The 18,246-nt window shown below is 39.7% G+C and overlaps 1 protein-coding gene across 3 annotated transcripts in view; it reads left to right on the forward strand.

Moving 5' to 3' along the window:
• KHDRBS2 (KH RNA binding domain containing, signal transduction associated 2) overlaps positions 1-18,246 on the forward strand; it is a 554,229-nt gene that overhangs the window by 326,953 nt on the left and 209,030 nt on the right. For all 3 annotated transcript variants that reach the window (XR_015872448.1, XR_015872449.1, XM_088455914.1), the window contains exon 6: positions 7,378-7,570. Coding sequence is in view for 1 of the 3 variants with exons in the window: in XM_088455914.1 (XP_088312040.1) it covers positions 7,378-7,570 (193 nt within the window). In the remaining 2 variants the exon portion in view is untranslated. The remainder of the gene's footprint in view (positions 1-7,377; positions 7,571-18,246) is intronic.

Here is an 18,246-nt window from a genome sequence, read left to right on the forward strand (position 1 = left end):
TTGCTTTTTGATGGTTCAATGTAAACAAACTTTGATTAATGCACAAAATTATTTCAAATATTGTATAAAATTATCTTCAAGCTGTGTGTATAAGGTGTATATGAAACATCAATGAATTTCATGTATGTACACAAACTTTGTTTGATGCACAAAATTATTAGCAGTATTCTATACAATTACCTTCTGGCATGAAACAAAAAAGCATTCTGTGTTTAGATTGAGGTCCCACATTATGGTTTGCAAATTCTCCAAAGTCTGGAAAAATCCAATATCCAAAATACTTTTGGTCCCAAGCATTTTGGATATGAGAGACTCCACCTGTAGTTGCCAGTTTATTTTCCAATTAAACTAATTACATGTGTTTGACCTTTGGTCCCTGGCACAGGTTGACTATCTATATTGCTCATTATAATGTGCACCATATTTGATATAAAGGCTCTAGATAACTCAATATTTTTTATTTATTCTACTGGCTGGTATTTAACACATTAAAGTGTTGTTTAGAGACTTTTATCTTTGCTCCTGTTTTGGAATCTTCTGGTTAACATTGTTATCAATCAGACTATGTATATGAGCCTCCTTGATTTTGTTTACAGCGAGAGAGAAGACTCTTGTGGGGCACTCCTGGTATCAGACAAATCTATAAGGTATGCCAAATATACCCTTCAAAAGAGTCTTCTATCTCTTTATACTACATTTTTACTGACTCTATGGAGCACCACCTCCTGCAGAGATATTGATTTAATTGTTAGAAACACACTGAAAGGTATAGTTAGGTACTAAATTAAATCAATTTTTCTCTTAAAAACTTTATCCTGTGCAGAATCACACCTATCCTCCTTTATTTGAAAAGACCTGTATCATTGACCTTATGGCCTCTAATTGTAGATCTGGTCTTAATGCATTTGTGTTCACTTTAGATAGAGGTTCATTTGGATCAATAGTTGTTTTAATTTGTTATATCTCTGTTGAATTTTTTTATTTGTGCTATCTCAGTTGAATTTTTGAGCCTTAGGGGTAAATTTACTAAGAATCGAGTTTGGTCGAGATTGCAATCTCGGGTGTGTTTTGCCATATTTTTCAACTTGCAAATTTACTAAAGACAAATGCTGTAGACATTTCTCTTAAAACTTGGGTGAGATTGTAAACATGATTAAATACACCATCGGACAAACTCAAAAGTACTTTCACTGAAAAATATACAACTCAGCAATTTACCAAGAATTGTGATTACAATTACAGGTGTAATTGTAGCAAATTCGACCTATATAGAAGTTTCAAATAGATCACCCCCTGAGCTGCGAGTTTTGCAGAAACATACACAGATCAGTGTGATTTGTGTATGTTTCTGCCTCTAAACGCTACCTAAAGGGTTAATTTAAAAAAAATTGTGGCACAAGACAGCGGCATCTAGGAGGTGGGAGGACGATGCACCCAGCGGCAGATCAGGTAAGTTTTGCCCCATAGCGTGGAGGAAGCACCCGGCATCAGGTTCACATACCCCAGCCGGCGGACGCTTCCTCCCCTGACCAGCGCAGACTCACAAGGAGGGATAAAAGCGGCTTGTAACTTCCCATAGATGCACAACGCTACTCCAGATCCCCATTGTGAGTAGAAGGTCCGGGACAACTTACTGATCACACGGACACTCGTCCCCCCTCCCAGCCTGAAGACATCCTGGGCAACAGCTGTAGAAACACAGACATACTCCTTTGTGCACTGGACTTCCATTCATTCCATTTACTTGTCAAGACACTTATTCAGAGAGGTCACGAGACACCGTGGACCCTACACAGACCGGATATAAGGACATTGACTTTATATGCATCATTCACCTGGCACATATGTGTCATCACTCTATGCAATAATTCATATTGCTGCCAGCACTGTTGCCGTATTTCATTATGTCATGAACATCAAGTTGATATATGTTGCATGAATTGTGATCTTTGCTATAAATTGTTACCCTTAGTGTATGCACAGTGGTGCTGTTGTGATCATTTCAGACAGTATCATAAATGTGGTAAAAAAGAGATGGGCTTTTATGGGCAGTGATTGGTTTTTTGGTCTGTTGTCCAAAGTCCATTCAGTGGGCAAGTTATAGGAGTGTAGCAGGCATTTCATTGCAAAAAGGTGCATTCATAGATGCCCAGCTGCAAGCATAGAGGCCATGGTATGACAGAGAAACTGCACCTGCAATAGGGCTGGTGCATTATTTGATGGTGCAACCGATTGTGTCATACAATGTAAGGATGCACCAATCAGTATTACAACATGCACAAACACTAAAAGTGGGCTTCCTAGTCCTTGCATATTCAACAGCACAGATGTACACAAGGGAAGGAGTTTGTAACAGCATTTGCAAATACTAACAGACATGCGACCAACAATAGATGCTGCTGTGTGCGCTTTTGCGTGCGACTCAATCGTGCCCATAATCTAATAGCATTCCCGCTATTCTCAGGGAATACTCTGTTTGATAAACAATAGATAGTACATACAGTACTCATTTGCACAATAAATTATTTCCCAAGAGGTGGTCTGGGGTAGTAGAACTAAGGAGAAAAGTATGTTTCCCAGTTAAAGGACCAATAACCACAGACGCAGATTGTGTAATTGGCTTAAGTATGGGCTGGTTAGGAACACCCCACCTGATTGGTAAGAGAAAGTGGTGAAAAAAAATCAAGTTATTAATAGCATTGGAAGCCCCTGTGTTACAAAAGGTGTTAGATGTTTCCCTAAACTGTTTCAGTAATCAGTAGACCTGAAAAAGCTACATGAATTAATGTGGCTATTTAAATGTATTGGCTTCAGTTATTTAGTCAATAGTGTGACTGTGCAAATAAAAAAGGGTTAAGATTGTGTGCTGGGTCTGGCTGGAGGGATATTACGATTTACAATTACTTATTTATCTCTTTTATGAGCTGTCAGTTTCTATCATTTTTAATCCATAAGATTTCGTTTTTTTTACAATAAACTTTTTTAGTGTTCTGTAAATACAGTATTGTTTAGAAATGAAAATTAAACCAAATATGTATGTAATCTACCATTAATAAAATGTAAATTCCAGTAGTAACAGTAAGCATCTTTTTTTTGTTTAATTTTTTTCATTTTTGTTTCATTATACCTATTATTTAAGCTTTTACTTATTTATTGTTTTTTTATTTTACCTATTCAACATATGCTGCCCATTTTGCACCAAATCGCTTCTTAGTTTTCTTGGCCAAGTCTTATTATTCAAAATTGTAGATATCTTCCAAGGAAAACTGTTTTTCCCTTTTTGTGTTCAAATCCTACAAATACTTGCAACGTTCCTTACCTTAGTGTATTCACAAACACTGCTGTTTCATTAGATGATGGGTCTTACCAATAACTTTACTCATCTTTATTACTTATTTAGAAACCATGTAACCATTTACATGGCATGGTTGACTTGGGCTTTTGCTGGGATTGTGTGCTGCTCATCCTTCCCCCAGCAATTTCAGAAGAGGTTTGTTTTGAACATATGCATAATGGATCTGGGTGGTCTATTACCATTGGGGGATCAGTTACTGCTTGATCAGTTGTCACTGTGGGATGGGGGTATATTAATTACTCTATTAAATAATAATAATAAATAAAATAATAATAAATAAATAATAATAATAATATAATGTGTTCGGAGTAGAGGAGAAATAATTATTAAAATCCAAAATAGTATAGATAGTTGAGATGTAAAAGCAAAATGTTTATAAAAGTGCTATTAAAATTCCTTTCACCGCTGGTCGTATAACATCCTAGTGTTTGTTTAGTACAACCAATTAATTTGTGTCAGTGTTCTTGACTTATATAGTTTGTCAGTGTAAAATACCTTATTATATAGGTCACAAAATTTACTCCTGTGGAATTTAGGTAGCTATTTGCTTTAATATATCATATATGTAATCCAAATGTTTTCTCTCATACAGCATGTAGGTAATTTTCTCCATTAAAGCAATCTTAGGATACTGTATAAACATAAGATTCCTTACATAGTAATCTTCCCTGCAGCTATGTCATATAGATAACTTGGTAGTGTTATTTCAGTAAACAGATTTTATTATAATAATTCCCATTCATTAGTAGTAGTGTTATAGTTTCACTTTATTAGGTGTCAGTGACTGGCAGGTTTGGATCCATTTGCTGCAAATTTATAACAGTATCCCTTTTATTTGTATCTGCAAATCTACTGATTTAGATACAAATGTTGCAAAGTTATGATAACAGTATCCCTTATATTTGAATTTGCAGTATCATATATTAAGTAGTTATACTCTTCCTCATGTCTCAGTGGTATCCCGCACTCTAATATATGTGGGCTGTGAATCATTCATAGCCCCGTGGCTTTCACTTTCATCGCCGCTGCTAGTGCCTCCCTTCCACCACACCACTGTAAGGGTATAGATTGGCTGATATTGATTTTACATTTACATATTATTTGCTATAAGGTATGTAGCCGCAGTGACCAGCAGCTACATAGGAAACACTGACATGCATTTCACCAGTGGGCTGCTTTCCCAGGCAGTGAAACAATAAAACTACTACTAATGAATGAGAATTAATATAATAAAACCTGTTTACTGAAATAATGCTACTAAGGCCCTCATTCAGAGCCGTACGCTCTGAGCAGAGCGCATGCTCTGAATGAGGGCCGGCCTCCATGAAAATGGAGCGTCCTTCTGGACGCTCATATAGCTGTGGGTCACCACCCACAGGCTATACGAGCGTGCATTTTGATGGCCGAGATGGTCGAGACCATCGCGACCATCGAAATTGCGAGCCGGAGCCTGCGGTTGAGGTTTTCAACCGCAAGCTCCGGAGTGATTTTGGCTCTATCAGAGCCAAAATCACTCCCACTGACATCACTAGTGATGTCAGTGGGCCGGCTTCTGACGTGAGGCGTTCCCGTGGGTACGCCCCCGTCAGGGAGGCACGCCCCCGGCACGCCTACCAAAGGGGGCGTGCTGTCAATCAACATCGACAGCACGCCCCCTTTGATCAGACACAACGAGCGAAGGACTTTCCTTCGCTCGTCGCGTCTGGCGCATGCGCACGACGGAGCTCCCTCCGTCGTGCGCATGCTCAGTCCATAACATCGACCCACTTGCGAGCGGACAGCCGCTCACGAGTGGGTCTGAATCAGGCCCTAAGTTAGCTATATGTCCTATGAGCAGGGAATATTACTATGTAAGGAATTTTATGGTCGTACAGTATCCTAAGATTGCTTTAATAGAGAAGATTATCTACATGTGAGAGAAAACATTTGGATTACATATATGATATATTAAAACAAATAGCTACTTAATTTCCACAGGAGTAAATTTTGTCAGTGACCTATATAATAAGGTATTTTACACTGACAAACTATATAAGTCAAGCACACTGACACAAATGAATCGGTTGTACTAAGCAAACACTAGGCTGTTATATGACCAGCGGTGAAAGGAATTTTAATGGCACTTTATAAACATATTTCTTTCACATCTTAACTATCTATACTATTTAGGATTTTAATCAATATTTTGCCTCTACTCCAAAAACATTATTGTAATAGAGTAATTAATAAAGATTCACTGTATTTTAAGATTTTTTCAGGGAAAATGAAGTAAATAAGATGCTGACATTATAAGTGCACGGTCATATATACTCTTCTTCCGGTTTCTTTTTCTGTGTTATATACATGTAAATGCTAGAGTTATTGGTAGCACCTCAGCAATACAATTACAATCCAATAATTAATATTTAAGAATATTATACGAATTTGGAAATATGAGTTTGGGTCAAAAATACATATTTCTCTGAAGTTGGGAATAAATATACATTTAGCACCAGTGTGTGTGGGACCACAAATAGTTTATTAAAGGGAAAGTCACACAGTTCTCAAATTCATAGATATTTCCAGTTGTATGAAGAGATTAATAATTTTTTGACTCCTTTGAGTGGTGCCTATAGATAAATAAGCACTATATCACCCATAACAGCCGATTGCATGCCTCAAATCCAGGTCCGGTGCAAGCTCTCTCTGCATCCTAGGCAAAGCTTCAGCCTGGCCTCTCCCTTCACATACACTACAGTAGGGGTATGCAGGTGGCCCTTGATGGGCTCGGGTGAATTGTGCCATTATATATACACGTATATACTTTTTCACTTTAAAAGTCCTTGAGTGCTGTCCCTTTTTTCTGCTTATGTATACACGCAGTTGGCATGTTAGGATAGAACACTGAGGCCAATTTTACTTTTTTTACTGAGTGGCGGCATAATATGTGGTTATACGTATATATACAGAATATTATATATTATGGACCTTATTGTGCTCCATCCTCCCCCTCTGTAAGTTCATTACTAACCCCCCTCCTCCATATGTACTGTATTGTGCCCCAGTGTCTGTGTTATCCCTATGGTTCTTAGTACACCTCCCACCTATCGGGCTGTAAGATCTGTACTGTTGTGTTGTCCCACAAAGTCCCCCATAAGTTACTTACCTTAAGCTGTTTTCGGATTTTCCCTCCTCATTGGCAAGGTTCCTCTGACAGGCAGAAGCAGCATTATAGCGACACTGAATGGTGCAGATATGTAGTCAGGTGCTGCTGGAGAGTCGGGATCCAGGCGCCTGAAGGAGGTGCATCGGAGCTCTGAAAGGTGGCCATAGTGGTGCACCTTGTGAGCCCTAGTTACAGCAGCCTTCTATGTGCTGTCACATGATGTGATGTTACATGTCCCAGCCTGGATGAAGCGTTGAGGCTGCGGCACTATGCAGTGCAGCCTAATAGCTATGGCTGCAACTGATTACACCTGTTGTCACTGTCAGTGCAACGTAAAAGGAGGATGTATCATACAGAGACACTCTTCAATTACTTGTTTGATAGCTTCGGTGGTGCCCCAAGGGGCCAGCGCCCTTAGGCAGCTGCCTAAAGCTGCCTAATAGTAGCTCTGGCCCTACTCAAAGCCAGTTGCATTCAATAATAAAGTAATGTGATTTGGGCTAGAGTAGCTCTCAACTTGTAAGGTCCAGAAAAGAATTAAGACTAGTCATACCCATAACATTTTTTATAGTAAGTTGATTATACACATTATTTCTGAAATCTTTAATATGTGCTTTTATTGCACATAAATGTATGAGTTTATAATGTTGCTTTAGTTTTCCTTTGTTTATTTCTCTCAAAAAATATACACTGCAAAATACATTGTCTTAGTAATATACATAACTCTAAACTTTAATTTTACATTATTTGTTATTCATTAGTTACCAATCATTAATAAATACTTTTATATATTATATATAGCTTTGGTTAATGTTTAACAACATGTAAATATATGAAATATATATAATGTGCTCAGTTTCTTTGCATTTTGTCTTAGGAGTAGAGGAGGTGCAATCCCCCCTCCTATTCCTGGACGAGGTACGCCATTGCCCAGAGGTTCATCTGTATCACGTGGAGCAATACCACTTCCACCAGTTGCCCGGGGAGTTCCTGCAGCACGGGCAAGAGGAGCTTCAGCTACATCAGGCTATCGTGCGCCTCCCCCCACCCTTGAGTCCTATGATGATTATGTAAGTGTTTTATCTGTCATCTTTCTATCTATCTATCTATCTGTCTATCTATCTTTCTTATCAGTTAGCACACACATATTCAGCAGTGATACAGAGAATATTTGGACATTCACATCAGTTTCTGCCCCAGTGGAGCTTACAATCTATATTCCCTATGGCATGTACACAAACACATATACACACACACATATACACTAGGGTTAATGTATTATTATGTCTAGTGATAATATGTATGTAACAAATAATTAGATGACTGAATAAGATGTAAAGAAATGTTTTATGCTGAATTCATGCTTCTTTTTATTTATTTTCCATTTTATGGAACATAAATCTATATAATTATCAAGAAAGTGTGTGTGTGTGTGCGTGCGTGTGTGTGTGTGTGTGTGTCTGTCTGTCTGTCTGTCTGTCTGCTTGTCCGTTATGCACAGTCAGAGTTATGTACCTAGCTCCACCAAATTTGGCATGGTGGTGTAGTTCGACCAAGATTCGATTTTTGCAGTTCATCAGGGCCATGGAAATCTACATGGTGCCCACCAAGTAGGCTGTGCTGTCTCTGATTTGAATTTTTGTTTTAAGCAAGTTCACTCAGGATATCTTCCAGTGCCTAAAACTGCACTGATCTGAAGACACAGGCTTATATGTACCAGTAGGGGAGCAAGCAGATCTCTATCTGAAGAGCAGTGAGTTGGAGGATCAACTGTCACAATGCAACTGCACTGAGCATTACTAATTTCTCCCAAACACATTTGCATGTGCCATGGTCTCCAATGTTTGTCTGCAATGTAAAAAAATAAGGCTGCAAATGCACTACAAGCTCCATTCTTCAATCCAGGCAACCATAATAGAAATTACTACAAAAGTGTGGGCTGGGAAAAAAAGAATGGTAAATTTTATGGGGGCCTAAACCATTAGAGAGTCTTTAACATATCACCACAAAGTGATAAGCCCCAATTTTGCAATAAAATAGGTATCAATGTATAGTTAACTAAACCGATAATGAAAGTTTTATTCTAGAGTAAATATTCTCATATAAGTGAATTGCAGTTATATGTGTTCTATTGATAATGCCAATGGTGTTAATTTTTCAGTTTTTTTTATTTGCATTATTTTTTTTGCTTTGGAGTTTTCTGTCAATCAGTAGCACTGAAATATTATAAAAGTTGAAGCTTAACATACTCTATGCATGTCTTCAATTGTAATTGTAGTAATAGTTTGAGCTATTGAACCAACTGAGTGAATCTAATTAAAAAATAAAATATGAAAACAATTAAGCAGATATATTTGGACAGCAGGTACTTGACTATAACATTCTTCTCCTTTAATGTCTGCTTTTATTCTAAAGACTATAAATATAACCACTGCAATAACAGTAGCAGTTCTTGAATTGTGGATTTCATTTTATGGATTTTTAAATATCAGGAACATTGTTTGCTTAGCTTTTTCTTGCAATCGTTTTAGTTTTCTATTAGAGGTTTTTTTATCTATCTAAAGTAGAAAATGTTTGCAGTAAATTAGATTTAAAAAAATGAAATTAATAAATTACTTGTTAACAATGTTACACCATATCTACTGTATCCAAGAGGAATTCTAAAGACACAACTATTAAAGATGAGGTGGTTCATACAGTATGTGCATAGTAATAAACTAAAAAGCATGAAAGCAAACATTTTACATACAGTATAAAAAATTCTGTGCAAAAACTTTTAAAAAGTGCATACATAATTTAGTATTATAATTTAGTAATATACATTATTAATTTAAAATCCATAATCTAAAAATGTTTTTTTACATTATAAAGCAATTCAATTAAAGTGACTGTTTGACAACAAAAGCTAGGAATACTGTAGGTAATTTTATTGGAAAGCAAGGTTTAAGGGTTCCAGAAGTGAAAGCAGGAGTGGAGGCTCCATTGTTTTGAGCCAGTTCTGGTATTCTGGCCTTCCAGTGACATATAAGAATGAATTACAGGCTGCAGCTGTGATGCATAAATAAGTAAATAACATCATCAGACATCCTTTTCTGTACAGTATTTGTCTCACTATCTTGGGAGAAATGAGAGAAGCTAATCCTGAGATAGATTTCTAAAGTATGAGCAAACGTCCCACTGCACAAAAGTGGAAGCAGGGAAGAGGCAAGAAACTACCGAACAGTGAACCTTACATCAGTAGTAGGGAAACTGATGAAAACACTCTTAAAAGAAAGAGTTGTAGATTATCTCAAATCCAGCAATTTGCAGGATCCCAAACAGCATGGTTTTACTGGGGGTAGATCATGTCAAACAATTCTTATTGACTTTTTTGACTGGATGACTAAGGAAATAGATAAAGGAGGGGCCATAGATATAGCTTATCTAGACTTTAGGAAGGCTTTTGACACTGTTCCACATCGCAGACTGTTAAATAAACTGGAAAGCATGGGATTGCATACAAAGATAGTTAAATGGATAAGATCATGGCTGCAGGATAGAAAACAGAGAGTTGTAGTAAATGGAGTGCAGTCTCAAGAGGGAAATGTTACCAGTGGAGCAACTAAGGGGTCTATATTTGGACCAGTGCTTTTTAATATCTTTATTTGTGACATTGCAAATGGTAATGAAGGGAAACTATGCCTTTTTGCAAATGACACAAAGGTATGCAACAGGGTAGACACACCAGGAGGGGTAAAACAAATGATTTATGATCTAGGTAAACTAGAGGAATGGTCAAGAATGTGGCAACTACAGTTTAATGACAAAAAATGCAAGATCATGCACTTGGGTCTCAAAAATCCAAAGGCTAAATATAGTACTATATTGGAAACTACTGAAGAGGAAAGGGATCTAGGAGTCACTATTTCAGGTGACTTAAAGGCATGCAAACATTGTAACAAAGCAATTAGGAAGGCAAGTAGGATGCTTGGTTGCATAGGGAGAGGAATCAGTAGCAGAAAGAAAGAAGTTATAATACCACTGTATAGGTCATTGGTATGTCCTCATCTCGAATACTGTGTTCAGTTCTGGAGGCCATATTTCCAGAAGGATATTAATACATTAGAGACTGTACAAAGAAGAGCAACAAAATGGTGCAAGGCCTACACCACAAAACATACCAGGAGAGACTAAAAGACCTTTATATGTATAGATTGGAGCAGAGAAGGGAAAGGGGGGACATGATAGAAACATTCAAATATATAAAGAGTTTTAACAAGGTAAAGGAAGGAGACAATCTTCAAAGAAAGAGAAGTATTAGAACAAGAGGAAATGTTCTGAAACTGGAGGGTGGTAGGTTCAGGGGAAATTTGAGGAAAAATTACTTCACAGAAAGGGTAGTGGACAAGTGAAATAGCCTCCCATCAGAGGTGGTAGAGGCTAAGACACTAGAGCAATTTAAACATGCATGGGATAGACATAAGGATATCCTTCAGAGGAAGTAAGGATCAATAAGGGTTGAGGTAAAAATATGTTTAAAAATAGGGCAGACTAGATGGGCCAAGTGGTGCTTATCTGCCATCAAATTCTATGTTTCTATTTAATAAGGAGCAAGATTTTTGAAGTAATCTCAAGTGTTAGTGATCCACACTCATAGCAGGATATTTGAACTAACAAAATTGTTACTACTTACACAATTCATTTAGTTATAATATCCTGTCCCCAACAGATTTCAAGTTCTATAGCAAGTTCTATAACAGAAGGCTGTAATATGTGTCTGTGGGTTGCTTTTACAGCTGTTAATAATGATTGTTTAATTATAAGCAGCACTTTTATTGCAACAAAAGTAATTTGAGTATTGATTTGGATGTATAACGATCAACAAAAACATTGAAACTACCTGATTAAGATTGCGTAAGTGCCCCTTGTGTCACCAAAACACCTCTGCCTGTCAGGATGTGGCCTGGGATCGGCCGTTATTCACCTCCGCGCCAGCTGATCTTCTGATCCAATGGCCAACTACCTAAGGGTATGTAGTCTGACTCCAGGAATAGGAAGCTGCTGTTCAACTTTGCTTCTCCAGTGACTGTGTTTACTAGCTGTTGCAGCTTTCCAAATTCCACATTCTTTCCTACCAGTATTATATCCTAGTGTCTGGATACACTCCTAGCTTTATTCTGTTTATTTTCAGTAACTGCTTCCAGTGTTTCCCAGGATCAGACTCCTCCAGTGATTTCTTCTATACTTGTCTCAGTGCTGAAACTCCAGAATTAATCGCTATCTAATTCTCCTGTGTACATGTCACACCTGTCTGTGTGTGGAAACACCAGTTTAACTATTTCAGCACTAATCAGTATTTAATTCTCCTGTGTATATGTCAGTGCCTGGCTCTGCACTGAAACTCCAGTTTAACCTCAAGTTTTGCTTCAGTTAATCCTCTTGTGTTTACCCAGCTCTGGCTCATTTACCTGTTTCATGTATCTCCTCCTGTACCATTCCATAGCACTAGCTACAGTAGCTTTATTTGCATCTGTATTCATGAAGCATCTTCCTTTATCCCCATGACTGTATCTACAGTGTAACAGGTTCATTCACCAGCGTGTCTGAGTTCCCTGCACAGTTACTTGTATTCCATGACTGATTCTACAGACTGCCTATGCACTAACCTGCATCTGAGTTACCTGCACAGTTACTTCTACTCCGTGACTGGATATACAGAGTGTCTTTACACTACCCTGCATCTGGGCCCACTGTACACCCAGAGGTAAATTTACTAAGATTCTTGTTGATCCGAGATTGCTATCTCGGGTGAAAATATAACTTTTTTGCAAATCGGGAATTTATTATCATTAAAGTCGGATTATTTGTTCATCTTTTGGGGTTGAAATCAGGTGAGTTAATTGCAGACAATTCGGCCATTTTTTAGAATAGAAATGAATTCACCATTGGCTCAAATCGGAAGTACTCCTCATTCATTTCTGCCTAAATCGGGAATTTACCATTATTCGTTTTGCTATATTCAGCAGTTTTACAGCCAAATCAAGGAGTCAATAGAAGTTTCAAATGCACCACCTCCTGAGCTGCGAGTTGTCATCAAACATACACAAATCAGTGTAATTTGTGTATGTTTACCAATGTTTAGTGTGTTTTTAGGGTTCATTTATAAGAAAAAATTGACATGGGGTCCCTCCCCAAAAGCTTAACCAGCCACAGACTGGTCAACCAGTCTTGGTTCCTAAAATTTACGGGGAGCAAAATGAGTAGGGTTCCACCGTAATTTAAGAAACAGCACCTGGCTGCAGGGCCAGTGCTGGTTTTAAATACAGGGGGGAAAAATGCGTAGGGGTCTCCCTATATTTAAAATCAGCACCGGACCCAAACTGACCGGGGTGTAATGCCACAGCCAGGAGACCCTATTACCGGGTCTCCATGGCCAAAGCATTCTCACCCCAAGCCGGTCAGGCCAAGCCGGGGATCTCAGAGGAGATGAAGACAGCCCAAAAAAGGGGTCCCCCTCTCCCGAAACCCCAGACTTGGTCTGGGTATACGTGTAACCAGCCAATGAGTGGCCAATGAGTGGACACTATATGTAAATCGGTCTCTGATTGGCTGGCAGGATGTGGGAATTCCTGTGGTGTCCCATCAGCTGTCATTTGAGAAGTATCGGTATGTGTGACAACACACATACTGATACTAGTCCGTTTGGGTATTCATATTATTGTTTTGCAAAGACCCCCTGTATGCTATGGAGACCACCGTGAGGATGGAGCTGAGTATACAATCTTTGTTGCAGGTACTCCCATTGGATTCTATGGGGACAAGGGAACAGAAACATTTGGCAGAAGGTAAGTGTGTGAATGGGATAGGTGTATGAAATAAACTTGTACTATATACGGTGTATGTGTACTGTCTTTATTTAACTATTTATTTTACAGTGGGGGTATGGGTGCTTGCCGCCTGCTGGCACTTGTAATTTCACAAGTGCCAAAAGGCAGGCATGCTGGCACCTGTAGTTACACTGTAAAATACAATAGTTTAATAATATTAATAAATATTAACACTTTATTACCCCTGTACCCACCACTCCAGGGGTGCAGGAAAGAACCCCGGGTTTAGACCAAGCCTGGGGTTTCGGGAGAGCAGGGACCCCTTATTTTGGGTGGTCCCCACCTCCAGTGAGATCCTCGGCTTGGGGTGAGAATGCTTTGGCTATGGAGACATGGTAATAGGGTCTCATGGCTGTTGCATTACACCCCAGTCTGTTTGAGTACGTGCTGGTTTTAAATATAGGGGGACCCGTACGCATTTTTTCCCCCTATATTTAAAACCGTCACAGTCCCTGCAGCCAGGTTCTGGTTTTTAAATTATGGTGGACCCCTACATGTTTTGTTCCCCCGTAATTTTAGGAACTAGGACTGGATGACCAGTCCGGAGCTGGTCAGCCTTTTGGGGGGGACCCATGTCAGTTTTTTATAAAAAATTATCCCTTAAAATAAATAAAAACAAACAATCAGCCTGCACATATTTCACTGATATCTGCAGGCTGCTTGTTCACTTGTTCAGGAGAGAATGTTGGGCAGGGAACTCGGGGCTTCAACACGGACAAGATCAATCAAATACACCATCAAACAAAACGATCCTGTCAAAACCGGGAGTTTGGTAAATTCATGATTTTTTAAGTGAAGAAAACGACCGTTTTTGATCGATCCGATCCGAATTTAAAAATGGGACAAATCGGGACTAACACAAATCTTAGTAATTTTACCCCCAGTGTCTCTCTGTGTCCAGATCTTATGAGTTACAGTACATAGCATACCAGTGCACCGTGCTATTCATTATTTCAGTGTCATTCCCTAGTCTCCATGTCACTCCCAGGTAACTAATCAGAGGGCTGTGAACTGCTCTCTTGGTGCAGCGAAAACCCAAATCCCAATAGGAGGGGTCACTGGTGAAGACCACCAAGTGGGTTAGACTATGTGCCTCTGGTTAGGTCTAACCAACACCTGGGTTTGACCTTTATTGAGAATACTAGAATTGTCACTTCCCTCCCTGTCTACTAGTTGTCTCTTATTCATCCTAACCCCCCCATCTCCCTGTCCTCCACAGAGGAATTACGAACATCGGACCGTGACATGACCCATCTAGATATGAACTCCACAAGACCTCTGAAGGTGTTCTGTGGTATCTATGACCACAATGTTAGCAGCAGATCCTTTAAGTCCTGTAAGTTGTAAGGTGCCCCATGGCTCGTACTTTTCTTTAAGAGCACATGCCACAGATAATCAATTGGATTGAGATTTAGGGAATTTGGAGGCCAAGGCAACACCTTGGTCTATTAGTCATGTTTCTCAAACCATCCCTGAACAATTTTTGCAGGGTGCATTATCCTGCTGAAACAGGCCACTGCCTACAAGGAATTCCATTGCCATGAAGGGCTGTACTTGGACTGTGATGCGGTAAGGTAAATGGCTGGGAAATCACTGGATAGTATCAGAGCCAGATTTACAGATACATATATGAACCTGAGGGTTCATTTGGGAATGATTCAGCACAGATCACAAGTCTCGCTGTGAAAATATGCAAATTAATGAGATCGCAGTGCAATCATTGCACTATACTAAGATGCCCACCACTGTATAAAGCTGCCCACTTCCCATTACATACATACGCAAGTCAGTGGAAAACATCGGTAACATCGAGTAACATCTGACCCATACGCATAGTTGTGGTTGAGCTGACCCTGACTCACAGACCATAAAACTTCCTGTCGCCATCTAGATTTAATAATGAAATAGACGCATAGGGAGGGGATTTGGGTGGTTATTAATGGGCAGGTAAAGTTTTTTTTTAGAGAGAGTGAGACATTGAGAGTGGGTGTGGGGGGGTGTAACAAACTTAGATTTAGTCATGACCAAGAGGCCATTGCCCCCTCCAGTTTTACAATCAGGGTGGGGAGGGCACTGATGCTCTTTCTTGCACAGACCACTAAAATGTCTAGTTACAGCACTGCTCACAATATAGACACATAACAAAAAACAACAATCTAAATAAAGAAGATCGTACATATGGTTGCAAGTAATCAGGTGTATAACATAAATTATTTTGATTTATATTAAATAATACTTCCTAGTAGAGGTGTAACCGGGTGGTGACAGCCAGTGCGCACTCTGGATACCCCGCAAGTGCCGGAGGCGCACCCAGCTGGAAAGAGGGCATGACCTAAATAAAGGGAACGTGGCCTCAAAGGGGATCCAGATAACATCACTCTGGGGACAGCCCAGCATCACCAGAGATGCTGTGCTATCCCCGGAGACTTGGCAGACTGCACTGGTGGCTCCTTTTCTATTACAGGAGCTGGGTGCTGCAGGAGAATGTCACACTGTAGCACTCGGCTCCTGTCACTGCAGAGGAGGTGGCATATTGGTGTCTCCCCCTCTGAGGGTGTCAGCCGGGTTCGGCCCGCATCCCCCTCATGATGCCACTGCCTTTCAGTATCCCATAACTTGCAATAAAACATATTGTATATCAGATAACACAATAGTAACATCTGTATTACCTCAAAAAAAATGCAGCTGTAAGCATAAACAACATATACGAAAGTGTACACAAGTTATTTCAATGCACCATAATTGTATCCCTGTATCGCATAAAGAATCAATAAAAAAATATTCAGTGTCTCAGCGCTACTATGATCAGACACATCAACCTACATAGCATATCATTCCGCATATACAATAAATGGTATCATATGTAAGATGAAAAATAGAAAAGATGGAAAATCTACATATAATGTGCACCAGGTTTCTACTTTTGACCATTTGTCAAAGACAGTGTTTGGCCAATGAAAGGGCCTCAAAATATGCATAAATATGTATGAAGTAACTCTTGTACGATACACATATATTTCATTTACTTTTTAGTTATATTTTTTTTTTTGTACCTTAAATTCTAGTATCACAATACATTAACCAGCACATTTTGCCCTTACCATATGTATTTTCCGGGGTGGGTAAGAAACACAGGTGGCTGAAGCCAGCTGCATCCCGATGTAGGAAGATCCCGACAGGGCTGGTAAGTATGTTATCCCTAACCCTCCCTTAGTGCTGCCTAACCTCTCCCCTAGAGCCTAACCCTAACCCCCCCCCTTCCCGCACCCTATACCTAACCCTTCCAGGAGGTGCCTAATCCTAACCCCCCCTGGTGGTGCCTAACCCTCCCTCCCAGTAGCCTAACCCTAACTCTCCTCAGGGGGTGCTTAACCCTAGCCTCTCCCCCTAGTGCCTAACCCTAACCCCCCCTTCCCGCACCCTAAACCTAACCCTTCCAGGGGTGCCTAATCCTAACCCCCCCTGGTGGTGCCTAACCCTCCCTCCCCATAGCCTAACCCTAACTCTCCTCAGGGGGTGCCTAGCCCTAACCTCCACCCTGAGGTTTCCTAAACCTAACCCTCCCCCCGCAGCTAAGACATAACATGCCCCACTTACCTTCGTTCAGGATGCCGGTTGTCGGGATTTCAACGTCGGATAAAGATAGGCGTTGGCTTCTCGACACATATCTTTATTCCCAGGTCAGGCTTCCGACATTGGGATTCCGATGGCCTGCATTCTAGCCGCCGGTAATATAACTACATCTCGTATTTTCCATCTGTACTCTCATTAATCCATGGTGGTTTCTACTTTTGAGACACTCCAGGGTTAAATGCAGATTCAGAGGTACTTCATTTATATTTATGTGTTTTATAGAGCCTGTATTTACCAGCAATTTGTGCTGTAGAAGTGATTGTTCTGGATAGGACCAAACAGGCTCCCCACACACATTAATGAGCCTTGGTCACCCATGACCCTGTTGTCTGTACATCAGTTACTTTTGGTAGTGTAGGTACTAACCACTGCATACCGGGATCACCCCACAAAACCTGCCATTTTGCAAATGCTCTGACCCAGTCATTTAGCTTTCACAATTTGATCCTTATGTTTGCCCATTTTTCCTGCTTCCAGAACATCAACTTCAAGAACTGACAGTTTACTTGCTGCCTAATGTATTCCAGCTCTTGACAGATGCTACTGTAACAAGATAATCAATGTTATTCACTTCACCTATCAGTGGTCCTAATGTTATGGCTGATCAGTGTACATATTTACTTATATGATGTGTGGTTTGAGTATTTTAGCATGTATCTCAAGACAGATGATTTGGTGGGGGAGGGGAGTTAGGAAGCAGTGGATGATTAAATAAATGGCATTATTGTTTTTTTTTTATTTGTTGGATTTGTTGGATTTGTTGGAGCAGCACAGACGGTGTAATGGTTAGCGTTACTGCCTCACAGCACTGAGGTTGTGGGTTCAATTCCCACCACAACCCTAACTGTGTGGAGTTTGTATATTCTCCCTGTGTTTGCATGGGTTTCCTCCGGGTACTCCGGTTTCCTCCCACACTCCAAAAATATACTGGTAGGTTAATTGGCTCCCAAAACAAATTAACCCTAGTGTGTATGTGTGTGAGCATGTAATAGGGAATATAGACTGTAAGCTCCACTGGGGCAGGGACTGATGTGAAATATTCTCTGTAAAGCGCTGCAGAATATGTGTGTGCTATATAAATAACTGGTAATAAATAATAAATAAATGTTGCATTGCATGCTTTGGATGTTGAATTTGTTGGATGTTTGGTAACATATCTGGATAGGCATTGTTGCATTCCTGATTGTAAATGAACATATAGTAGTTTTTAAGCACTGATCAGTGTACTAAGATGCTATAATGATTAT

This window comes from Taudactylus pleione, unplaced genomic scaffold, assembly GCF_031769625.1.
Source record: "Taudactylus pleione unplaced genomic scaffold, aTauple2 ptg000678l, whole genome shotgun sequence".
NCBI classification, from domain to species: Eukaryota; Metazoa; Chordata; class Amphibia; order Anura; family Myobatrachidae; genus Taudactylus; species Taudactylus pleione.